At 46.3% G+C, this 26,233-nt stretch overlaps 1 protein-coding gene across 1 annotated transcript in view; it reads right to left on the minus strand.

Annotated features, from left to right (window-relative positions):
- PTH2R (parathyroid hormone 2 receptor) overlaps positions 1-26,004 on the minus strand; it is a 93,694-nt gene extending 67,690 nt beyond the window's left edge. Inside the window, exon 1 of the mRNA XM_034786068.1 lies at positions 25,619-26,004. Within this exon, the coding sequence (XP_034641959.1) occupies positions 25,619-25,690 (72 nt within the window). The 5' untranslated portion in view covers positions 25,691-26,004. The remainder of the gene's footprint in view (positions 1-25,618) is intronic.
- Positions 26,005-26,233: the final 229 nt, after the last annotated feature.

The raw sequence follows: 26,233 nt of genomic DNA on the forward strand, positions 1-26,233 counted from the left end.
CAAATTAAACTCTAAAAAGAAAAACTCCAACACCCCCCCCTACACCTTCCCCTCTTCCCCCCACAAAAAAACCCTTTTCTTTAAACAGTTTCTGAGCAAAACGTTTCTATTTTTTCTGTCTGAAATGACTTTTCTTTCCAGAATTTCCTTCAATTTTATTTTAAACAAGTGTTTAAAATGATCAAGATCAAAATGAAACGTTTTACCCAACCTGGGTTGAGGGTTTTTGGTGTTTATTTATTTATTTATTTTTTAACTTTTTGATTAATCAATAACGTGGAAAATTCCATTTTCAATTTGACCCCCAAGTTTTTTCCCCCAAGAATTGCCCACAAACTTATTTGCCCAGCTCTACACCCAAGATAAATTTCTAATCTCTTTGAAAGCAGTATTGGTGAAAATATAGATCTTAATAGTTTGAGGGCTAAGCTAATCACATGCCCAAGCTCCACCTATGTTATTTGTATTACTGAAGTGCCTAAAAGCAGGGGGCCATCGGCACTCAAACCATGGCCCCGCCCCTTCTCCCTGAGGCCCTGCCCGCCTGCCACCTCTCCCCCCTCCCCCAAGGCCCCGCCCCCAGCTTGCTCCTCTCTGTCTCCTCCACCCTGTCGCTCGCCCTAATGGCCAGTAAAAAGTGATGGGGCCTTGGCCCCCTGGCCCCTCCTGATCCAGGATCCCTGCCTAAAAGCCTAGCCATGGACCAAGACCTCCACTATGCTTGCAAGACTTCTCAGTGTGATGCCATTAGCATTTTATAAGCATACTCCTCTCTCTTATCTAAGTCAGAGGTTCTCAAACTGTGGTTCAGGGACCACCAATGGTCCGCGAGCTCCATTCAGGGGGTCCATGGATAGTTCCCTCTAAGGTGCGCGCCTGGGCAGCTGCACACAAGAAAATGAAGGACCACCTATCTAATTAGTGGAGCCGCGCAGGCGTGAACCCTGGAGAAGATGCACATGTAAGGTGAGGTGGTGGCCTTGGGGGGGAAATAGGGGGTAGGTGGGAGGGGGCAGTGGGGTGAGAAGAGGGGATGGGGGGGGAATTTGGGATGTGCAGGGTTACGGCAGCAGCGACTTTCCCCAGCTACAGGACTGTGGCTGCCAGGAAGAGACGGCCCTCCTTCCCAGCTCCAGCTCAGGGGCTGCTGCGCTGGGGGAAAGGGGGAGAGACACCCCCCTCCTTGCCAGGCCCAGCTAGGGGGTTGCTGCAGCGGGGGAGAGAGAGCACATCCATCGCATTAGAAAGGTAAGACTACTGATATTAAAATACGAGTTGTGTGCTTTTATTTGTAGAACCAAAAAAATGTTGTCAGGTTTTTGTTTTATATAGCGCTTTTATTCAAAGCGCATTACAATAGTTAGCTAACGGTACAAACAACATTTGGAAAGATTATTAAGTGGTCCACCAAGACCCTCAGCAACTTTCAAATGGTCCACGGAAAAAAAAGTTTGAGAACCACTGATCTAAGTAATTAATGAACCTATTGACTAGTACCAGACCCAGGATTGACCTATGTGGACCCCCTAGATACACCCCTCCCAGTCTGACAGAAAGCCACTGATAACTACTCTGAGTATGATCTTTCAACCAGTTGTGCATCCACTTTATAGTAATTTAATCTAGAGAATGTCATGGGGGACTGTGAAAAGCCTTACCGAAACCAAGTTATATCATGTTGACTGCTTCCCCACAATGCACTAGACCAGTAACCATTTCAAAAGGAGGAAATTAGGTTGGTTTGGCAGGATTTGTTCTTAACAAATCCATGCTGGCTATTACATCTAGCCCTATTATCCTCTAGGTGCTTACAATCTGATTGGTTAATAATTTGTTCCAGTATCTTTCCAGGTATCAAAATTAGGCTGACTGGTCTAGAATTCCTCTGGCCCTCTGTGTTCTCCTTTTTAAGGATAGGTGCTATGTTTGCCCTTCTCCTGTCCTCAGGGACCTCCCCCATCCTCTGGGAGTTCTCAAAAATAATTGCTAATGATTCCAAATGTGCTTCAGCATGTTCCTCATATACCCTAAGGTGAATTCCGCCAGGCCCTGCCGACTTGAATACATCAACTTATCTAAATATTCTCTAACCTGTTCTTCCCTACTTTGGCTTGCGTTCCTTCCCCCTTGTTGCTGACATTAATTGAGTATCTGGTCACCATTAGCCTTTTTAGCGACGACTGAAGCAAAATAGGCACTAAATACCTCAGTTTGGTTGAGGTCATCAGCTCTCCTTCCTCCTTAAGTAGAGGTTCTACAATTTATCTTGCCTTTCTCTTGCTCCTATTGTATTTGAAGAACCTCGTCTTATAGCTTTTTCTGACCTTTGCTGGGTGTCTCTCATTTTGTCCCTATAGGCATGTGCAATACATCTCTACTCCTCCTCAGCAATTCATCCATGTTTCCACTTTTTGTAGGACTCCTTTTTTAATCTTCCAGTCATGAAAGACATCCTGATGGAGTCATATTGGCCTTTCACTGGTCTTCCTGGTGGATCAAGCCATTTACAAGGGCACTTCTGTGCTAGGTCACTGATTCAAAGGGGACTGGTGGTGATTTAAGCCCTATCCTTAGTGAACAGGTAGCCACGCAACAAAACACCTCATCAACCCTAATCGGTACTAAGCAGCAAACGTTCGTAGTGCTGTCCGAGAGGCCAGCCGGCTATTCTTCCCCTCTCCCTCCAATTCAGCTGCGAAGTACATCTAGGCAACCTGGGGAAGCTTGCACTACTGACAGAGACAAGGTTTACTGCAGGTGATGTCGCTGTAACGATAGCCCCTTGTGATGTTCTATGTTCAGTCCTTCCAGGCTGTCCATCTGACATGGTTCTCAATCATTCCATTTTGTTAAGGAAAAGTAAAAATGTGCTTCGTTTGGTCATCACTGAATCTGTAAAAGGAATTCATTATTTGAATAAGGAGTTCTGCATCCCTCAATCTGTACTTCAAATATACTTTTAAAAAAAAGACAGAGCTGCAGATTAAAAAAAACATTGGAGTGAAATCCTGACTTCACTGAAGCCAGTAAGAGTTTTGCCATCCACTTTGCCAAGATTTCACCCCAAGAAGTCAGTTTCACATCAGTATAATTCAGTTCATTAAGTCCACACAGTTTTAAAGTTTTCCAACCAGCCAGTTCAGTTGCATTTTATTTCTGACAGATACAACATATTTTCACCACGACACTATCACTAGCATCTTGTTTTGACAGCTCTATTCAAAGCCAATGGGACTTTTCAATTGTTTTCATTCCATTGTTTTATATTGGAATTGGAAAAGGTTCAGAAAAGCACAACAAAAATGATAGGGGGATGGAACGGCTTCAGTATGAGGAAAGATTAATAAGACTGGGACTTTTCAGCTTGGAAAAGAAATGACTAAGGGGGGATATGATTGAAATCTATAAAAATCATTATAGTGGAGAAAGTAAATCAGGAATGTTATTTACTCCTTCTCATAACACAAGAACTAGGAGTCACCAAATGAAATTAATAGGCAGCAGGTTTAAAACAAACAAAAGGAAGTGTTTTTTCACACAACACAGTCAGTTTGTGGAACTCTTTGCCAAAGGATGTTGTGAAGGCCAAGACTAACAGGGTTAAAAAAACAAACAAACAAAAAAACCTAGATGAGTTCATGGAGGATTAGGTCCATTAATGGCTATTAACCAGGATGGACAGGAATGGTGTCCCTAGCCTCTGTTTGCCAGAAGCTGGGAATGAGTGACAGGAGATGGATCACTTGATGATTACCTGTTCTGTTCATTTCCTCTGGGACACCTGGCATTGGCCACTGTCGGAAGACAGAATACTGGGCTGGATGCACCTTTAGTCTGACCCAGTATGGCCATTCTTATGTTCCTATTTTAAGAGAGTTGGGTGCTGCTTCCTGTGAGAACTGACTTGGGCCAGATACTCAGATGGTGTAAATCAGCCAATGGAACTGCAATGGAGGTAGGCTGATTTTCGCCAGCTGACGATGTGGCCCATTGACCTTAGTGGAGACTCCTACTTTAGATGAGGCTATTGAATGATGAATCAGGCCCTTTCTTTCCCCCACCAACTATATTCTGCAATGTTTCTCACACAGAGCAAGCTTACAACAAGCCTCTGTTTTAAGATAACCACACTGAGCATTTTGCACAATCTTGCCCTTAATACTTGAGACTATAATCCAGCAAAGCACTTAAGGAGCCGCTTGACTTCAAGTGCTTTGCAGGATTGGGGAGCAATAGTTTACAGGAAGTTGTTTGTTATTCAGTAAAAGGAAAGCACGTAAGCATGTGCTTAAAGACCATCTGTTTCACAAGTCTTCTAAGCACATGGTTACATTTCATTAAATTTCAGTGGGACTTGAGCAAGTGCTTAAATGCTTTGCTGACCAGATGCCTAAAATACAAAGCGCTTACAATTTAACTATACGCATTAGGACAGAATAGAACCATCTCCTGTGGGACGGCAGTCGGATGGATTTTCCCAGCTTTTTCCCTGGAATTTGTCCAGCCTCGATGTTAAGGACTATTTGTCCGCTAGTGCTAATGTTATGCTTTATATATGTATAATTTGTAAGTGTTTTTTGGTAAATGCTTGAAAGTGAACTGGGAACAGCAAATCAGAGCGTGAGTAATTCATGACCAGAAAGCATTCATGAATACTTATTAAGTAGGCACACTGAGAATCTTATGTGGTAATTTACATCTGAGTTTGAAACCACCTGTGCTGTAAATGTTTAATCATTTCAGAGAGACACAGAGAGGGGGAAGCCAATGGACCACAACCTTTAGCTTTAGAAGATTATTTGCCACATTTCTCCTCTGAGTCCCAGATCTGCCTAGGAAATATGCTTTAAGATTATAAAAATATTGGTTCAGTTCTGAAGGGTAAAGAACAATATACTTTCATTCCCTGGAAAACCTAATGGTAATTTCTCTAGAGTAGTGGATGAGAAATATGCTTCTCACAGCTCAAACCGAATTTGAGTGTAGCTGCCCTTTATGTAATTAGGCATACAGTACAGTTACCAAAAGAGCTTGATTAATATTGGAGTGAGCTCCCACAGAGGAAGGTGCTGCTGACAACTTTTGCATGATCCAACAGACAAATGAGATTCAAAAGGGGACAAAAAACTTTTTGTACATGGCCATGGACTCCATTAGAAAAGGCCATTTATGAAATATTAAAATAGCATTCAACTGCTGGTGAGATTCAAGAGGATTTTAGAGAAAGTGCTGAAAAGGAGGTCAGATACAAATGAAACCAGACCGATCACTCATAAGAGCATAGGAATTGCCACACTTGATCAGACCACTGGTGCATCTAGGCCAGTATCCGGTGTCTGACAGTGGCCATTACTAAAGGCTTCAGCGGCAGAAACAAACCCCAAATTGTGCAATTATTGGATAACCTGCCCCCAAGGAACGTTACTTCTTAACTTCCAGCAGTTATAGATTGGCTGTGTCTGTTACAGCTGTCCCCCGCTACATTCCTTTTTCCCCTCTCCTTTCTGTTTGTCCTGTGTGGCCGCCCCTCCTGGCCATTGTGCTCACTAAAGTCACAGCCCTATTCATAGGAATGGCTTGTACAGACTAACTGGAGCCATTGCTCTGCCTAGGGAGGGGGCTTCCTTGCTTCTTTGTTGGTTCCTTTGTTCAGACCCTGGGCTCGGTGTGGGGGGCGCTGCCCAGAAATGCAAGACCTGAAGTGGCCAACTAATTAAGCATAGGAGTCATACCTGTGGCTCAGAACATGCCCAGGCATGCCTATGCTTACCTGCAGCCTTTCCCTGCCTTCTCTCCTCCCCTGTATCAAGAGGAGCCAATCAAAAGTACTGGTGGGAAACTGCCTGAGTTTGCCTTTAAAGCCGGACATTTTCTGATCAGACCTCGGAGAAGGTCCTTGCTTTGCCACCTGGTCTGATCAGCTAGGGATCTTTGGGGGGGCCCTCTCCCCGCTCTCGCTTGTTTTTGAGCATACCCCCATTTTGAATTCCCCTCCCACGAACAACAAAATTTGTGCCTGGAGATCTCCTGATTATTGTAAGCGAATTGAGTCCTCTCTCCATCCTCCAATGCTACTGCCGTTCCCGTCTCTGTGCTTGCTGCTGTCCTGGGGATTGGTGAGAACTCCTTCTTGCAAACTCCCCCTGTCCTAGCTGCTGGCCTTGTTTCCCCAGCAGACAGACCCAAGCTAACTCCTTCATCTGTATCTGTAATCTGTTTCTTGCTCTGCAGCGCCTTTGCTGCTGGAAATAAGCCTGTGCCGCTGCTAGGCTGTGCCTTCCTGGACTGTATCCTGGGCTGCCGGCTTTCAGCCACCCCACTGCTGCAGCCACCACTAGTTAACCCCCCCTGGGGGCTGTACCCTGGGCACACACCACTCTGCCCTCCAGAACTGCTCCCCCTCCCGATCAAAACAGAGGCATAGTGTAAGGTGCACCTGTTAGAACCAGGTTCTTAGTCTAGATAAGTTGTAATTTCATTTTGCATAGCTGTGGTTAAGTTAGGTTTAAAGAATTGTTTGTAGTGTGCTCTGTAAGTTAGGTTTTAAAAAAATTGTTGCATTGTGTTCTGTTACTTGCTAATTTGTGTAGCCTTGGTTAAGTTAGATCATAGTTAAGATTTTACTGTGTTCTGTATAATTGTGGTTAAGTCTGTCTTCCCGCTGCCCTAACCCTCCCCCCCCAAGCTTGCCCGTGTCTCCCCCTCCAAGCTCCCCAGTCACTCGTTGCAGTCTCTCTGCTGTTTAAACTTGGAGCCTGTCTGCTCTCCCTGAGTTTAAATCTCCCTGCGCAGCGCCTCTGCCTTTAGTCTCTGCTCCACCACGTACTCCTCTTCCCCCATCCCGCAACCTCACTCCTCTACCACTGCCTTTCTCTCTCTTTTAATCCCTTCCCCCACGTGCTCACCCCGCTCCTGCTGCTGCTAAACCTCAATTGTATTACTGAAGTCTAGCATAAAACCCCATTGGTTACCCTTTTTCTCTCTAACACTCCTCACATTTTACATTTACACCACTGTCACATATTTTTACCTAGAGTTGTTGGTTATTTAACACATTTTACCCAGAACTGTTAGTTGGTTATATGCTGCTGTGACACACCCTTTACATAGGAACGGTTAGCTACCTGTTACATTTATACTTCAGTGTTAATTGGTTACCAACTGTATTGGACCCCACTGTATTGTACCCCACTATTTACTAAAAACAACCCCTCCCCAATTGTCTACCTTAACAAACCCCGTACCCCTCACTATTGAATTTTCCATTTTTGCATTTTCTTAATAAAGTTTATTTTGCACCCCACCAGTGCAATAGTTGTCCCCCAAGATCCCCTACCTGCTGGCAGGGTCAGGCTGATACCCCAAAGAACAAGGGTGTGCAACTCTTGACTTTTTTTTTTTTTTTTTTTTTTTTTTAAATGATCCTTTCTAACGTAACTGGGCATGTTCTCATTATGCACCTTGCTTTTAGCCCTCTTCTCTCCAAAGCATCTCGTCTGATTTGCCTCATTAGTCACAAGACTCCTAATATGACAGAAGATCACACATGGGCTATTTCAGAGATATTAGTGTCATTCTGGTGAAGGAGTTGGCATTTATAATGGAAAGTTGGCTTCACCATCCAGGGCAGACTACAGTCACAGTAATTAATATTAGTTACTACTCAGACAGAGTAAGTTGAAAGCAACTGTGAAATATTAACTGGAAGCAATTTCTAAGTTACAATTAGAGTTGGGTGACAAAATGCTTTGGACTCTTTGTGTGTGTGCTAAAAATACAGATTTGGGTTGACCAACATTTTGCAAATGTGTGTCAAATTTGCCAAATTGTTTTGGTCAAAAAACAAAATTCTAAGTCAAAAAGTGTTTCATTTTTACAATTTCTAAATGAAATTTTTTTTTTTTTTTTAAACGGAAACAACAACTTTTTTTTTTTAAATGCATAAAAGTTCAAATGTGAAATGAAACATTTCAGGTTGAACAAAACATTAGGTTCAGCCTTAAATTAATTTTTTCACTTTTCTGGTTCGGAAAAAACTCATTTTAGGCCAACCCAAAACAATTAAAAGAAAAAATTCAGTTCATCCAGCAAACGTGAAGTCAATTAGTCTTCAATGTGTTTGATGATTCAGAGTCTATAAAAGTTTTTCTAGACACCAAATAATGTGCAGGATCCCTCAATTTGTTGCATTTTCTTCTGTATTTCATGAAAGTAGGGGAACATCGGAACACCATACACTGCTCTAGAAGGGTTGTTTTTATAAGCAAAAGCTCTTTCTGGATGCCAACAGCGAGATGGGCACTTTTTCATTTCGGGACATAGTGCAATACAATCACTGAGCTATAACCATTACAACTGGTGAACATTCAAAATAAAAACAACAAGGAGTCCAGTGGCACCTTAAAGACTAACAGATTTATTTGGGCATAAGCTTTTGTGGGTAAAAAACCCACTTCTTTTTGTGGATACAGACTAACACAGCTACCCCCTGATACTTGACACCATTCAAAATAAAAAAAAAATATGAAGCAGTGGGACGACTGAGCTGCAAATAGCCAGAATAGCCCAGATAATTAATGGTACATTTCAGGATAGAAGAAGTCACATGGGCCTTCTACCTACTGGTCAACCGTAAAGTTGGTGTCAGTTTCAGGGTAACTGCACCTGTATTCTGCCTCCACGATCTAAGCAAGGGCACCCACTTAGAAGTTTATAGCTCCCAGCCACCATCTCTCTTGGGTGGAGACCTGAATTTCTCCCCCTTGCGACCAGCTTTTTTAAAGGCTGCACAGTTCCCAGCCTTACACTGTGATATTCCCAGTAAATTAAGACTGCCTAAATAGGCCAGCAATTGTCAGTCACAAGCTACCGCACAGCTGTTTCTAAGCAAGCACACTTCTTAAGTGAAATCATTACAGAGAAGACATACTAAATAAATAAAAGGCCACACCCCACCCCACCCCAAAAAGCTTACCAGAGGTCTCTCCATCTCTAGCCTTAGACTCTGGTAGGGGTCAGTCCTTCAATCCCACAACGAGGTTTTCTCTGTAGTTACAAGTTCATAACTGTCCATACGCGCCAACTTTTACTTTTCCCAGGAGTTGCTCCACCTCCACTCCGCCCTGAGGCCTCCACCCCTTCCCCCAAGGCCTCACTTTCACTCCGCCTCTTCCCACCCCTGTTCCGCCTCCTCCCCCAAGGCCTCATCCTCACTTCGCCTCTTCCGGCCGCCTTCCCTGATGCCACCCCCCCCACCCACCGCCTTCCCCCCCCGCCCCCCCAAGCCTCTCCGTAAGCTCCAAACAGCTGTGACTTGTGGGTGCCGAGCACCCACAGAGTCAGCGCCTATATAACGGTCCCAGATTCTGCACCAGAACCAAGACTGGGCAGATCAGCCTGTTTCTTATACAACTTCGACCTTTGATCTCCAGGAACAGGTAATCAGCAATCATCCTCTGCTTCTGGCCTTCTATATTAGCAGACAATGACCCTTGCCTCAGGGCATAGCTTCAAAAGGCTGGATTTTTGTATACCTGGAGGTGGGGGATTTATATTAACCTCCCCCTAAGTATTCGCCAGGAAATCCACTTAACATTCATTGTCCCAAAAGTTCATTCTCAGACATGTTTTTGAGGTCGTCCTGTTTGTTCACTTTGCAGGGAGGCAGTTGATGGTCAGAGCAGAGCAGAAATTTAGTGGGAACGATTGTGCAGAGTCAAAAGCCGCTAAGATGGTCCAAGCTATTTTATACTGGTTTGCTGGGGGTACGCACACACCGCCCAATGTCTGTTTGGTTTTCGCCCTCCCGATTTCAAATGAAGGATGTTGTGATCTTGTTGTGTGTGCTTCTTCCCTAACTACAGCAGAAAACTAACAGGGCCAAATTCACCACTGGAATAACTACACTGATTTCAAATTCATCCCGGATGTAACTCATTTGACACAAGCCCAGGTTCTGCCAGGGCCTACAACCATCTGAATTCATAGCGGTGGGCAGAGGTGTCAATCTGGGCCGTAATCCTAATCCCGTATTCCTTGCACACCCACAACTCCGCTGAGCTCACGGGGATCTCTGGTGCATAGAATCAGTCGCAGTATGGCACTTGAATCTATGATGGCAGGAGCAGCGCCCACCTGCAGTGAGCTTCCACACGGGGTTGCTCCACTTATAGTGGAGAGGAGGAATAAATAGCAACATGTTGCAATGTGCAAACTGCAGCTGTGGCGAGAAGGCATCTGCTTGACGTGAACCTGTTCTTGGGGGGGAGGGGGGGGAGAGAGGCAGGAAAGTGACTTTGCTAAGAGGGTTCCACCGTATTGGCTAAAGTGCATTCCTGTCAAGTGCCTTCTTAAAGCCCACTCTCTTCATTTGACCTCTCCATGGCACCATGTGCTTCCACCTCTGCACTGATTCTTTCTTATTTGTATTCTATCCATCGTCATACCACTATAATCTCTTCTAGGTCTGGCTCTTTTCCTTTTATGCCGTGCACATGTGCGGTCCTACGTGCCATGGATTTGTAAGCTCCTTTATGATTTGGAGTGGCTTACAGTCATTATGCTCACTCCTTTATAAAAGCAGCCTCAGGCAGCACTTAATTGCAGTACATGCTTTGAGCTTTCAAAATATTTCTCACCTCTGGAGTGCAGCAATTTGCATCAGGCAGATCTGGCTCTGCCGCAGAGAAAGAACACACAAGCTAGGGCAGCAAAGCGTTAGCGTCTCTGTATTGCATGACGGACTCCAGGCTAAGGCATTTTGCCATTTGCATAAAGCAACAAACTCCAGAGCTGTGGTTCCCGGGCGGCAGTCTGAAGACAGCTTGTAGGTGGGTCCTCAGAGCGACCTCCCTCCTAGTGGTGAAGCATCCAGCAGTCTTTAAGCAGTGACACTTGCTGCTCGAAGTCACCTTTTCTCTCTCATGAGTTCCAGCAGCAGGTTTGACCTACAGTACTAAACTGTTGCTGGGATGTGTCACGATGCACCCTTAAGCGGCACTAACCTGTGTTTTTGTGTGTGTGTGTTCCTTTAAATGGTGTTCAAGCGAGCAGGAGGGTACCTTTGGAGGAAGGGATTAGACACGGATAGTCGGCAGAGCAGCACACAGATGTTCTACCGTAGGTAAGGCACAATTTATAAGTCTCAGTCCTTGTGCTTCAGTGCATACATTAATCAGCAGCTAGCGTCAAGAAGAAAGATGCCCTCTTCTATAGCATTAAGGGGGCCAGTATTCCTTACTCTTACAGGGAGTAAAGTTGAATGCTTCAGAGACCTCTCATTAGCCTGTTTTAATAGAGTAATTCTGAGGACTACTGAATACAACCTAATTTCCCACCAAACGACCAGCTTTCTGCTCCTGCTTCTATATAAAAACACTTGATTTTTAAATCTTGAGGCATAAAGCTTGAATAGAAAGTGTGCTGTAGAGCAGTGGTTTCCAAAGTGGGGGTGTGCAAGAGGATCCCTGGGGGTGCACGGCAGGAGGAGTGCTTTTTTGGGGGGGGGAAGGGCGCTTCGGCGCAGCAGGGGGTGCGTGCTCAAAAATTTTTTACTGATAGGGGTGCGCGATCAAAAAAGTTTGGAGACCACTGCTGTGGAGAACAATCCTACACAGTCCCTGGGTGACCTAACAAGTCTTGTCCATGCCTGGAGACCAAGATAATGCAATAAATATATCTGACATATGCCACATGGCTTGCAAACTCTAGTCTATTCTCCTCTTCTTGAAATGTGGGCTTACTACCACTGGCATCAACAAACCAAATAATAAAGGAATGCCATATTCCTATTAAGGGTACAGAAGGCAGACCCCTTAGCAATGACTGAATTCATCAGTATCTCAGGGTAATTTTTTTCCCTTTTGGCTTTTTTTTTTTTTTTTTTTTTAATTTGAACATTTAGGTAAAAAGTAGAGTGCTGCTTTAATACCAAATCCTGAGCTCGCTAATTAATTTCCAATAGCCGTGCTGGTGTAATTAACTCCGTATTGATCTGGATGTCCTATTGTATACACACTATTTCCACATGAGGGACATTAAAAGCCAACATCAGCTAATCAGGAAGGCGGGCCAGTGAGCCCGGATAGCAGAGGGTGTCAGTAAAACAAAACAAAACCGCTCACCTTTGGTTCACAGGCTCAGCTCTAGCCCAGATTGGTAATAATTATACTATACCTTGCACTTCTTTAGCACCTATCTGAGGTTCTCACAATGAGTTAAGCCTCAAAATCCCTTTGTGGTCCAGTACTGTTTGCAAATATTTTGTACCAATTTTACATATGGAGAAATTAAGGCAGCAAAAGATTGAGAGACTTGTCCAAGGACACACACGGCTTAAGAAAGAGTCAGATATAGAGCTCATATACAAATCTCCCCATCCTCTGCTTTAACCAGTAGACCTCACTGCTTCTAGTGACCAAAAGCTGTTACCCCTGGCTGGCTGGCATTTTATCTGAACAGAATAGGTGGGCTTAGTCCAGGTCCTACTGGAGAGATGTTCCCCTAAGCACTAAATGACTTTAATGGTATTGTCAATGACTGACTATGCCTGGGGCCCACACAGGCCTCACATTTCGAGGTAGTTCCTCTAGAACAGGCCTAAGATAACAGCAGGACAGTCTACAGAACTCAGATGTCACTATGCACTCTGTACCTGCTAGATGAATACACAAATGATTAGGGCCCAACCAAATTCACAGCCATGTAAAATGCATCACGGACCATGAAATCTGGCCTCCCCCTGTGAAATCTGGTCCTGTGTGCTTTTACCCTATATTATACAGATTTCATGGAGGAGACTAACGTTGGGGGTCCTGACCCAAAAGGGAGTTGCAGAGGGGGGTCACAAGATTATTTTAGGGGGGGTCACGGGATTGCCACCCTTACTTCTGCACTGCCTTCAGAGCTGGGCGCTGGAGAGCAGCAGCTGTTGGCCGGGTGCCCAGCTTTGAAGGCAAACCCCCTACAGCAGTACTGCAAGCCCCCCCATAATAACTTTATGACACCCAGGGCCAGCTCCAGCGTTTTTGCCGCCCCAAGTGGCGGGGGGGAAAAAAAAAAGCCACGATTGGCCGCACTTCGGCGGCAGCTCTACCACCGCCACTTCATTCTTCAGCACCAGGTCCTTCTCTCTGAGAGGGACTGAGGGACCCGCCACCGAAGAACCGGACGTGCCACCCCTTTCTGTTGGCCGCCCCAAGCACCTGCTTGCTGTGCTGGTGCCTGGAGCCGGCCCTGGTGACACCCTCCCCCACCCCTCCTTTTTGGGTCAGGACCCCCTACAACTACAACAGGGTGACATTTCAAATTTACATAGCTAAAATCATAAATTTCATGATTTTTTAACTCCTATGACTGTGAAATTGACGAAAATGGACCCTGAATTTGTAGGGCCCTACAAATGATTAACTTAGAGCTACACTGGGCCACCAGGCACAAGTCTGAGCTAGGGCTGGTGCACAAGCTGCACTTCTCTTGGAAATACTGTGACTCGGAGTCACAATTCCTCCCCTACTCCTCCGTGCTCCCAGGGGAGTAGCAATTTATTGCTGGATTATACCAGTATAGCCGACTGCACACTGGTTGAGCACGGGACGGGTGCAGCCTAGATTCCAGCCTTCCTCCTCCTGCTCTCGGGACACAGTAAGCAGAAGATTAGTCCCACATCCCCCCAGATACAGGGTAGCCCATGCACTGACTAAGTGGTTTATTGTTTGTTTTTAAACTCATTCCTTTCCCCAGACACTTAATTCAAGTCGCCATCTAGCCCTTTGTCTGCAAGACAGTCTGGTGCCTCCCAGAAGCGCTAAACTCACTCCAAATTAAATGCAGATCAATTTTCTAGACATCCCATGGGACGAGTGGCAGGATACTGCTGTGCACATGAAACCTGCTTCACACTCAGTGAAACCTCAGAAATTTCACAACAAAGGCCAGGTCTGCACTACAGAGTTAGGTCGACCCAAGGCAGCTTACGTCTGCACTAATCTGAAATTCCCACCGATGTAAGTCGCCCACTACATCAACTTCGTAACTCCACCTCCACGAGAGCCCTAGGTTGATGTAGTTAGGGCAACTTGTGTAGACCCTTCATTGCTTACAATCCACCTTTACTGCCTTTGACAGAGCGAGATGTGAGCCCTGTGCCAGCTTGCAAAGGTAGCAGCAGGTGATGTAAGCGTGGGGCTGACCAACGGAGCCTGCCCCTCAGCCCCATGTGGGGCTGACCCACTGGGATGGGGAGAGGGGATCTGGCAGTCAGCCTCGTGCAGAGCTGAGGGGCTCCAGCTGTCAGTCTGGGGCATGGGAGCTCTGGTGCTCAGCCCGTGTGGGGCTGGGAGGAGGCTCCAGTGCTCAATCTTGGGGCCGGGGGGGAGTTCTCCAGCAGTCAACCCTCCATGGCGGTCAGTACCCCACCCTCCAGCTGTCAGAGCCCCACAATGCCCCACTTCTCATCAGGAGTGCTTGACACCTACGGGACATGCACCATCAGCAGAAGAAGGGCAGCACTGACACGAACAGCCGATTGAATTACTGCGGTAGCTTTAGGTAGACCTAACTTAATTTTGTAGTGTAGCCATGCCCTACACTCAGTAGGTCTTAGTGGAACTACTGACTTCCTGCCGAGCTCAGAATTGGGCATTGAGTGTTGGGAAGATGAGATATGTGGATGCCTGCCTTTCATCGTGAATATAAGATAAAAACATGCACAGTGCACTGTTTTTCCCCTGCCAGACACGAGTTCTCAGACTCGTGTGATTGAAATGGTGGCTGTGTTGAATTGAAAGCAACTCTGCTTTTAACAGAATGGGGCAGCATTTGCTAATGAGCTGCTGAATACACAGCAGGGGGAGGCAGTATTTCACCTGTAGCACCAACCCTAAGTGTTCAAAAGTCAGGAGTCGCCTCCCCCCTGCCAAAAAAAAAAAAAAGTCATGATTTTTAAGCCAATCACAAGAGTTTGAAAAATAATACAGTTTGGGGTTTCCCTATGTTGCCTTCTGGGTTATACATCTTCATGGCATAGTAGAGCCTGACCCAAGTGTAACCAATGCCTGCCTTAGTCTGCAGACAGTCTGAAACAATAGCTCTGAGAACTGCCCTATGCATCTCCCTGGGAGGTTAACTCCCAAACCCACTGCTGTAGGGGGACCCTTAATTTTGACACTACCCTAGAGGACTGCTTGTAGCAGGTATAGAAGAGTGCAATAGGCCCAACCCACCCAGGCAAAGAGATATATCCTGATGTTGGGATCAGTGCTGACACTCCTGACTCTTGGGGGAGAGAAAGGGTCCCTGCGGTGCTCCCAGAGGATAGGAAGAGGTCCCGCTGCCTCTCTCTTTCTGCCACCATCACTACAAGTGAAGGGCAAAGCCCTGGTATAGAAGTGGAGCGGTGCGTGGCCCCAGGAAGGGGTGCGCGTGGCCCCAGATTGCATTAATCCAGCCTTCTCATAGTACTGCAGCCAAACGACGACACTCAGCGTGAGCGTACCCAACTGGAGCAGCTTCTCCGGAAAGATCCCAGTGGAAGGGTTAGCGAGGGCTTCTGAAGAAACTCAGCGTGTTGCAGTCAGGTGCTCCACGGGCGTCAGGAAGGGAAGAGAGGAACCTGAAAGGCAATCAGCACCTCTCGTGATAAAAGGACAGGAGCGGGGGAAGTACCACGCTTTGAGCCGGCAGATGCGTTAAACGTTTATCATCCGCTATGCAGGCGCTGCTAGCAACTGAAAGAACAGAGGGATTCCTTGGGGTTACTTTAAAGGATTTGAGGCATTTGGATAATGAACAGATCAGAACAAGTTAGTGAGGGGTAAGGAGTGCGTGTGTGTGTTTAAAACAAGGACAGCAGGTCCTTGCGAGGGCTCAAATGGAAGCACATGGCTTTACTGCAGAGAAAGAACACACAAGCTAGGGCAGCAAACCTTAGCGTCTTTGTTGAAGCAAAAGATATTAGGCACAGCTAGAGGCAGGCCACCGGGTGAGATGGCCCAATGCTCTGAAGCACTACAGAGATTCCTCGCTCCTCCATGCTTAGCTGGGGAATCTGGCTTCCATGCTCTGGGTCAAACTGATCACCAGATTTGGGGTTAGGAAGGAATTTCCCTCCAGGTCAGAGGGTTTTTTCCACCTCCCTCTGCAGCATGGAGCAGGGATCAGCTGTTAAGAACCTCTGGGCACAGCCGACCTACTCTATTCCCTGCCATCGCAGGGGCACAATCATTGGTGCCACCTCAGTCTCTCCTGTCCTCTCCCTGTGGCACAGGATACTTTAGTCTGAGGACTGGAAAGCAAACAAGACATTTGGCTCGGATTTGGACCAATAAAATCCACTTGGAAAGATTCAGAAGTGAGCTGTGTCTTGCCTCTGCAGTTATTTCTAAGTGGGGCACAAACAGGGCATATGATTTACTGCAGGTCACCCAGCGAGGCAATGGCAGACCTGGGAATGGAGCTGCGCTAGACTTTACAGCTGGAGCATCTTGGACAGGAGGAGAAAGATGGACAGAGGCACTGGGGGAAGAGGAGAGAGAGAAGCAGCCCCAATTGGAGCAGGAGCAGTCAGAGCAGCACTGGTTCCAATCCCAGGGAGAGGAAAGCAAGTGAGAGCAGCAATGCAAAGAGGAGGAAATTTGCGGGGTGGGAGAGGGTGGGAAGGGCTACGAGGAGGAAATCAGATACAGCCCTGCTGTGAAATTGCCTTTTCAATGCCCGGTTATTGGGAAATTTTGGAAAACTGTCACCAATCCCACTATGGGAGGAGTCGTGGGCCCTTTCTCTCCTGAGCCAGGAGGTGTCTATGGGAGTTGGGATGCCTTGTTACAGAGGTACCAAGCCCCCTGGGAGCCCAGGGCAGATGTGTGCGTCAGGCTGAAAGGGTCCAGGAGCTCTGAGCTGAGGTGCAGATGGGGATGGTGGGGATAAATGGATCGAAATGGTGGAGGCCCACACCTCGGGGTAAAAAGACTGATAGCTACAGCACAGCTCATGAGGGGCATTGGGTGGAGCTAAGGGTGTGTCCATCCACGACGCTGTCTGGCAGTCAGAGGAGTATGAACCCTCCAGTGCTTGAAGGGATTGACAAGGGGGAAACAACAACAACAAAATCAAGGTCACAAGGGCAGATCCAGGCTCCGGGTCCATGATGCAAACAAGCTTAATCACATGCCTGTGCGCACACAGAGAAATGCAGATAACCGTGCAAACACCGCACTCCGGCACAGGCTCAGGCAGCCACACAGGGACACTGCACTGAGCAAGGCACTTGCTAGTGAGAGATCTCGCTGTGTGGGCTACGGGCTGCCTTCTAAATGGGAGAGGAAGATGGCCTTCCAGCTTCCCCACACCCTTTAGCTCTAGGCTACTCCTCATGGACTACTGAATAATGGCCAGATCCATTGCTCATTTGGCTTCTCCTGAGCCAGTTGAGGTTGGGCATGGTGGGTGGGAATTTACTGGCTATAATTCCAGAGTAAGAAACCCAATTCACCGTCGTGCACAATGGGGCCCAACTTGGCTATAGTTAGAGCTGGCCACAAAGCGGAATTTCTGTCCTGTGAGAAATCACAGAATATCAGGGTTGGAAGGGACTTCAGGAGGTCATCTAGTCCCACCCCCTGCTCAAAAGGGGGACCAATCCCCAAATGGCCCCCTCAAGGACTGAACTCACAACCCTGGGTTTAGCAGGCCAATGCTCAAACCATTGAGCTATCCCTCCCCCCTGAAATGCTGAGGGTCTGACCCCTCTCACCCCCCCACCCCAGCACTGCCCCCTGCCTCCTTTTTTGATCACTGGTGGTGGTGTTTTCACATCCTGCCTGTCACTCACGCCTCTAACCTGGAGGTCATCCTCACAACTACATTAATGCCATTTAACATTGGGAGTAGTGTGATTATTTCCACTTCAGTCTCCCAGTCCTCCTTTAAAAGAGTCTAACAATCTACAACAGCCAGGCATACTCCTGTGCTTATGGAACTCCTGTTGAAGTGAGTGGGAACTCTGTGTATGAAGGAACAGGACTCGGTTACAAATATACTTATCTAGGGAAGGGAAGAGGGAATTAGTGTTAGGAAGGAAAAGGAAAAACACAGAGCAAGAGGTGGGTCAGATGGAGGTGAGTGGCCTTAATATAGCAAAGTCCCATAGAGTTTTCCAACATCCACCGTAGCCTCTATTTTCCTCATCAATTATGAAATAGTTCCCAATAACGGCTTAGAGCTAATGCAGAGAAAGACAGAATGGAGGTTTTTTGCTTATTCTACTGCAGCAGCCTCTAAGATTTTTGTTCCACGCAGACATTGCCCTTGTAAAAAATAAAAGTTGCCAGACCACAAGATAATGTCTATGTTAGAAGTCTCCTCATTGTATGCTTCAGTGCCTTTTTAGCACTTGCAGAGTGCTGTGCATAACATATATAGCATACAGGTTACGCTGGCTAGAGTTTGTGACAAGTTTCAAACCTGAGATCAAATTTATTTCTGTGGGTCAGATGCAAATCTCAGTATTCCCAAAATCATGGGCCAGACCCTACAAAATCATGAGACTGGCTTAAAAATAATGAGATTATTATTTGCCTTCTATTCTAAACCTTTAGGGGTCATATCTCCACACCTATGAGGGCTAGAAGTTTACTTTTTAAAATGGAAGCTGAAATTCTCACTTAAACACAGGATTCCAGTGGGTGGAGATTAAAAACAAAACAAAACAACCCACTAAACACACCACCACAAGACTTGATAAAAGCCAAAAGAATTTCCCTACGTTCAAATCAGCTGTGCCAACATTCCCCAGCTGAAGCAGTGGTCCGCTCTCATTTATCAATGGTATCAATATAGACAAGGAAACTTACTGCTGGTTTCGTTCAGTGGCAAGACAAATCACATTGATTGTTGGCACAATTTTGCTGGCTTTTGAGCGTAACTTGTATGTCACAGTAGAAGGGGGTCTAAAAGAAACCACTGCCACAACCAATAGTATGTCCAGCTTTCAAGAGCCAACTCTTACCTGCCTGATTAAGACAGCTCCTGTGCTAAGTAATAAAGGGAGGAAGCAGATCTGGTCTTATCCCCAAGCAACCCATGCAGTCCTAATAGATATCCTTCTTTGCTCCTCTCATAAACTGACAGCTTTTCTAGCTGAGTAGATTCTCGGCTCTCCAGCTATTTCATTCCAAGGACCACGTCATAAGAGGAAGCACCTTTTATGGAACACATTTCTTCCAGACATCCCAGTTCTCTACTCTTTTGTTCTCAAAATATTTTATTCACCAGCCAGAGCTCTATAGCCCAATGAGAATTTATAGACCACCGTTCCAGAAGCAGTATCCTAAACTGGGGGTTCCTAAACTTTCATAGTGGTGACATCTTTATAGAAGGATGGACAACTGGGGTGGATAGTCTCCATGGCCCACTCATGATTGCAACTCACCCCTGTGTCAACTGAAGAACTTGCTTATGTGGAAGAACAACATTAGGAACATATTTTGTACATTGTCAGAATGCTGGTAGAGAAGTCCCAAAATAGTCTTTGCCCAGTAAGGACAGATGGAAACAATAAACTGACCAGTGACTAGAGACTGGAAAGGAAAAAGATGCAAGTTATCTTGCTATCTGTGACAGCCACAAAGGAAGTGCAGTGGATATTTCCTTAACATGGATATGGATAAGCTAGAAAGGGTAAGATGAAAGAGCAGGCTAATTTAATGCTAAGCAAAGGGACTATGGCGATAAGGGGGTTCTTCAGGACATCAGATGCAAAAGAAATATTAAAGGGAAAGTCACCCTGTGAACAAGCAAGGAGGTGAATGAAACCTGTGATGACTCAATCACTGCCAAGATGCCACTTTCTTTGTTAAACAATCAAGATCAACGGGAAAAATAAATAAGGAGCTTTGGAACATGACTGCCAGATTGTGGCCTGTCCTGCATTCACTGCAGGGGGACTAAAAGGGCATGAAATACCCCTTACGTCTCTGCACAGTCCACATCCTGCGTGGCAGCACAGAATGGGAAAACAGCTACAGGGTCTGGGTCCTAGAGACTCTTAGCGCTAAATTGTGGTTTTACCTTTCAGAAAGTAAGATGACCTCATGCAAACAGCTATTCATAGAAAGGGAGAGAGAGGAAAAAGGAATATTTGGAAAGTCTGAGCCTTTATATCACACTGCAGGTCTGGACTGCAAAGAAAATGAGCTAACATGCTAAATCACTGATAACTGTTCCTGAAGAGTTATGTAGATAGAGGATGGTGGAGGAGGGGGTGGGGGGAAATAAATAAATCACATAGGTCAACAATATTAAGAATAAAAAAAATGACACTCAGAAAACCTGCTGGCAACTGCCATTCAGCAAAAGTAATTTTTATGATAAACCATCAACAGTTAGAAATGTGGACTTCTATGAAACCTATCAGGCCAAACTACAGGTGCTGACTTTTGTTTTTGCCGGTGGGTGCTTTTGAAGACGTGTGTGTGTTTGGGGGGTAGGGAGGTGGGCGACTCTGCTAGTTTTGGGGGGAGGAGGGAGATTATTTTTAGCATATTTAGACTTTTCATATTCTAGTTATTGAATATGTGTGTCCATCATTGGTTTCTTAACAAATTAACTATTATTAAAACAGTAATGAACTACATAGCTACATTATAATCATTGCACTCACTTACAAGCTGTCTTCACTAACATCCCAGTGTAAAGACATTACATTTCACTGTAGCTTTCTGGATGAAACTGTCAGCAACACTATGTCACCCCCTATTTTTTTCAATGGGTGCTTGAGCCCCGGAGCACCCACAGAGTCAGCGCTTATGGGCCAAGCACACTTGATTGCTTTTGTCACAAAACTACAAAGAGTCGGTTTGAGAGTCCTCCATTCTGCGAAGGCAGGCAGGCATAAAACCTACATAACACTTCATTACACTTAAGCTCTCACAAGAGGGTTTAAGTATATCTTATGTGGCACACATACGTTCTACACTAGCAGTGAACTTCATCTGTCAAGCAGTCACTCAAAGTAGTTACATTGAGATCAGCAGGAGTAACTGCTCAACACTGCGAGTAAAAGACTCACAATCTGGCCCAAAGTTATTGGATGAAAGGAAAATAATTCACCCGAACTCACCTCAGTTTCTTGGCTGCTGCAAAGGTGGCCTTAACCCTGAGTAAAGACAATAGAAAGCGTCTACGAGCTGCAATTGACCTCTTCTATGTAACTCAACAGGGTAGCGTAGCATCTTTTCAAAGAATAGGGAAACATTTTAGCTTGCCAGCGGTGGTGCGACTAGGGATTTTGTACCTGTTTCAGTTATCGGAAGAGCGAGGACTTGCAAATCTCACACTGTAATTTCATACCGTGTGAAGAGTCTGGCTTCTGGGCCTTCTTTAGACAGGCCTTAGGGGCCTGTAGAAGGGAGGACTCACCCAGGGCACACTCCCTTGTGGCTAGGGGTGGGGGAGTGGGGGTGGGGGGGAGAGCAGCTCTTTCCTGTCTGTCAGCCGTCACTCAGGTCCTATGGTGGGCTGCCTCCAGACAGGTCACGTTTTACTTCCACACCCATTTCGGAGTACTCCAGTCTCACGTCCATATAAAACACCACCCAAAGTTCCGGTTGCCTCAGCCCCTTCCTGGGGTTTACTAAGACCCCTGGGTCTTCACCCAGAATCTTCACAGCAGACTGTTCAGAGAAATCTCAATTAAATACTTCTAGTCCCACTCAGCTCCCAGTACTTCACCAACCCCTGCCTCAGGTTCACCACAGCAAGAACCCCTCATTTCCTGCCATCTCAGTACTCCCTTGGTCTTAGCGCCACACTGAGGCTTCTTTCAGGCCCACTGAGGCGAGAATCACCATTTCCTGTAGCCTGTGACTTTTAACTGCCCATGCCCAGGTTTTTCCCCCCCCCCATCTCTACCAACCTTCCCTGACTCCCTCAGCTTCCTGGCTTCCTCCCCAGGTCCCACACCCACCTTCCTCAGAGCTTCCTGCTGGGACAGAGCCGAATGCCTGCAGAATTCTTTCTTGCTCTTATTTCAGAGCAAGGCCTCCTGGGGCTTCCTCCCTGGAATCACACCTCCTCAGGGGCTGTGGCCACAGCCTATCCCTGACTGCAGCTCTTCTCCACAGTCCCCCAAACTCACTCCACATCCCCCTTAGGCTTTATCGTCCCTGTCTCTTGGCTTCACTACCTCTGGCTTCAGGACGGCCTGCTTCTAGCCCCAGGCTTCACGACCCCCAGCCTCAGGACCCTCTGTCTCCAGGCCACCCAGGCTTCCTTCAGCTCAGGAGAGGAAACTCCCAGCTACCTCCCACTTGGGTCCCCTCCCTGATCTTTCTTCTGCTCTGCCCTTCATGAAGTCCCCAGCTCCTCCCCCACTGGGTTTGATCACCAATTATGCCTGACACCCTTCCAGGTGCTACTCAGTGGCCTAACTGGGCTCAGGTTTATACAGCCCCATTACAGAGCCGTACACCTGCAAAGCAGTTTGTGTATGCTAAAACGGTCTGTGCTCTCTCACAGGCTTTTGAGAGCAACATACCATAGTAATGTGACATGCTTAGAGAGGTAAAGGCAGCCTCTGTCTAAAGGACAGTCCTGTGATTAAGGTGCTAGACTGCAACTCAGGGCACTTACGTTCAATGCTCAGCCCTACCACAGCAAGTCCCTCCATGTTTTGGGGGTGGGTATTCCGCTGGCATACATGGTGGTGATTTACATTAGGTGAGGTCCTTTGTTTGATTCATCCATTTAAATAGGGTGCATCTCAAAGTAGGACTCTCTCTTATCGGGGGTAGGTACAGCGCCTAGTATGACAGAGTCCCCATGTTAGCCGGGGCCACGAGGCGCTACTGTAATGGTACTGATAATAAGAGAATGAAACAAATGGAGACAAAAACATCAGTGGCATTTTTGCCTTTTAGTTTTAGAGAAAAATAAATAGCGATCTTCTCCTAGATGCTGAAGACTAAGGCCCTGATCTGGCAAACACTGATGCACATGCTGAACTTTATTATTGTAACGCATCCCATTGATTTCAGTGGGATTATTCACAGTAGTAAGATTAAGCATGTACATCTTTGCAGGATAGGGCCCCAAGAGAGGGAGAAAATTAACAATCAGTCGTGAGTTTCCTTCACCACAGTACAAGTGAATAATCCTCAACCTGCGCTTACTGTTTGGATTGCCTGCTAGCCATACACGCCTGGTCTTTGAATTCCCTGTCGCTTTCACGTACCAATGGATCCAGGCTATAAGATAACAAGCTGATCGCTCACTTCGGTTTTTGTTTGTTTATTTGTTTTGGGTTATTTTCAGATGGAGGGGACTTGAACTAGCAGTTCCATTTGAGTCATATCTCCTCAATTGACCTTTAAAGGTTTATTTAAATCCAGCTACAAGTATACACTCAATTCAAACAAACAGGTTATGAAAGATACTACGGAGATAAATTTTAAAACCAAGATGCAATTGTAAGGCCCCTTTATTATTACAAGCTAATTTAAAACAAAAAAAAGTGTTGCATTTGTTATTTATACTTGTAAATATCCTGTCTTATGTTATTAAGGGTTTCTTAAAGAAAAAAAGAACATATTTACCAACACAGGGTTAAAAACTAAAAAACATTTAGACACTACAGTAAATATAGATAATAAAAATAATAATAAAAAAACAACACAGGAAACAGTCTTGTTACAAGATGACTGATGGTGGGAGGACCTGATAGTCTTCACTGTCCTCTTTATAACAGCCCTTAACATATTTGATCAATTGTTCTTTCTGAAGTAGGACAAGAAGTCACAGGCTTGCACTGCAGCATGGGACATTTAGGTTAGATATTAGGAAAAAGTTTCTAACTATCCAGGTAGTTAAGCTCTGGAATAGGCTTCCAAGGGAGGTTATGGAATCTCCATCACTGGAGGTTTTTAAAACAGGTTGGACAAACACCTGTCAGGGATGGTCTAGGTTTACTTGGTCCTGCATCAGCGCAGGGGGCTGGACTTGATGACCTCTCAAGGTCCCTTCCAGTCCTATGTTTCTATGATGCTATGAAATTCCAGTTGGTGGCTTACTCATGGGGGGACTGTTACAAATGAGACATATCTACTAATGAATTATAGCCAAAGAATGACCTGATCAAGTGCTCTCTCTACCTGACCCTAGATCAGGTCTTGCTAGCACTCACTGTTGTAGCAACAAGTAAATCCCAGAACAGAGTTTCTTATCAGTTCTAAGTAGATTTTAGTTATTCTTTGGTCTTAGTGTATGTATCCTTCTACTTTCCTACTGTTCTTAAGTACCGAGAACCATAGTACCAGAGTGGCAGGTGACAATATTTAACACTTATATGGTACATTACAGTTTCCAAAAACTGTAAAAACCATTAACAAATCTTCAGTTCTCTTATATCGTTACATAAGTAGTATTCTCAATGGGGAAACTGAGGCAAAAAGGTTTTGTGATTTGTCCAAGACCACAGAGACAGTCATTGCAGAGCAAGGATAAGAGCTCAGGTTTGAGAGCTCAAGGATTCCTGGCTCTCAGATCTGTGGTCAGTCTAGTAGACCACACTGCAAAATTTCCCATGGTTAAACTTTTGGTATTATTGATATCCACCCATTCCAAATTAGAACCTGAAAAAGTACTGTACATTTTGACTGTCTTTTCAAGTAACACTGAAGGATTGCAGGTTAAATTCAGTGTTTTTAAGTATCTTATTTCTCATTTTCCTATTTCCCTAAGTCCCACTTTTACTCCTGAATTTATATCAGTCCAAGGGCATGGAATTATTCTTTGCTCTTGCCAATACAATACTATAAAATTAAGTGACATCAAGGATTGTTTAAAACCCGCAGTTAGATCAACACGAATACCTAGGAAGCAGATTTTGGCTGAAAGCATAGAAACCGCCGCCTATGAAATTAAACACCTGCCCTTTCGCTTATAAATGAGCGCCCTCTAATGTGTTACTGAAGGTACCAGCAGTAAAGCAATCAATTCACAAACTTTTAGCTAAAACGAATCCAGGCTATTTCACGGATTCTACTTCTCACTCAACAGGGGAAGAGATGTCAAGGATTTCAAACCGGCCACTGTCCCATGGACAAGTCCAAACGCAGTACTGTCTGCCGTTGATAGATTAAGACACTGCAGGTGAAAGTGAAGCGAGATGCTAAACTTTCTGGATTTTAAAGTAAGCGCAGCTCTCTCCTTCAGATTGGCTAGTTTCTTCAATATCTGGTTTGAACAGCAAGCCAAGCAAACCAACCAACCGAGATGTATTGTATAAATGTACAGCCACTCGAGACAGCAACTTAGTCCGCTTAGACGCATCCCCAATGTTTGCCCTGGCAAAGTGGCTAACGCAGTCTGAGTGGAAGCGGAGAGAAAGTATCAGGTTTTTGGTTGAGATCTTCCAAGCCGCCTATGGGATCCCCGCGTCTCGTTAAAGTGAAAGGAAATTATGGGACTCTGAAATCTCAGCCTCTCCGCGCGGGGAACCCACTATCCCTCCGCTTGTGCTTTCCGTCCAGTGCTCGGCACTGAAGTTCACAGCGCCAGGGCGGCCGCTTCTAGGCAGCTCGGGAACCGGGCAAGCGAACGGCCAAGGCGGGGCAGAAGTTCTTACCTGTGCCATGGCCAGGAGCCAGCCGCTCACGGCCAGCAAGCCGAACGCGGGGCGCACCCCCTGCGCAGCCATGCCCGCGTCTCCCGTCTCCGCTCCAGCTACAGCGCGCTACCCAGGCAGGGCGCAGCAACGCCGGGGTGGGTGGATGCGTCTTCCCGGGCAGCTGCTCCCACTTCGCTGCAAAAGTCCGCGCGGAACTTTATAGCTCGTCTCCGGTGCGGGCTCGAGGCGGCCCAGATCAGGCTCCCCCCCTCCTCCTTCTGGGAGCCGGGCTGCGCCCCGCTTCGCCGCTCCCCTGCTGGTCAGTGGCACATGGCTCTGCTTCAGCTCCGGCTCGCCAGCCCGGCACGTCTGCCCATGCGCCCCGGGGAGGGGGAGCGTCAGAGCAGATCCTGCCCTGAGTGAGTTCACTTGAGACTTGGTTTGCACGGGTGGGCAGGGGGAGACTGCTGCAGCAGCAGCTTGCTCAGACGCATTCCCGGGCCAGCCAGGTGGCAATCCTTGCAGACAGAGCTTGTGTTCCTGCTCCAGGACAATGGCCGAGTGGAGCCTCCAGCCACCCCATGGCCAGGGTGTGGAAGGGGCCAGTCCACCGGCCAGCAGCACCTCTTGGGC

The sequence above is a fragment of the Trachemys scripta genome, chromosome 11 (assembly GCF_013100865.1).
Source record: "Trachemys scripta elegans isolate TJP31775 chromosome 11, CAS_Tse_1.0, whole genome shotgun sequence".
In the NCBI taxonomy this organism is placed as follows: domain Eukaryota; kingdom Metazoa; phylum Chordata; order Testudines; family Emydidae; genus Trachemys; species Trachemys scripta.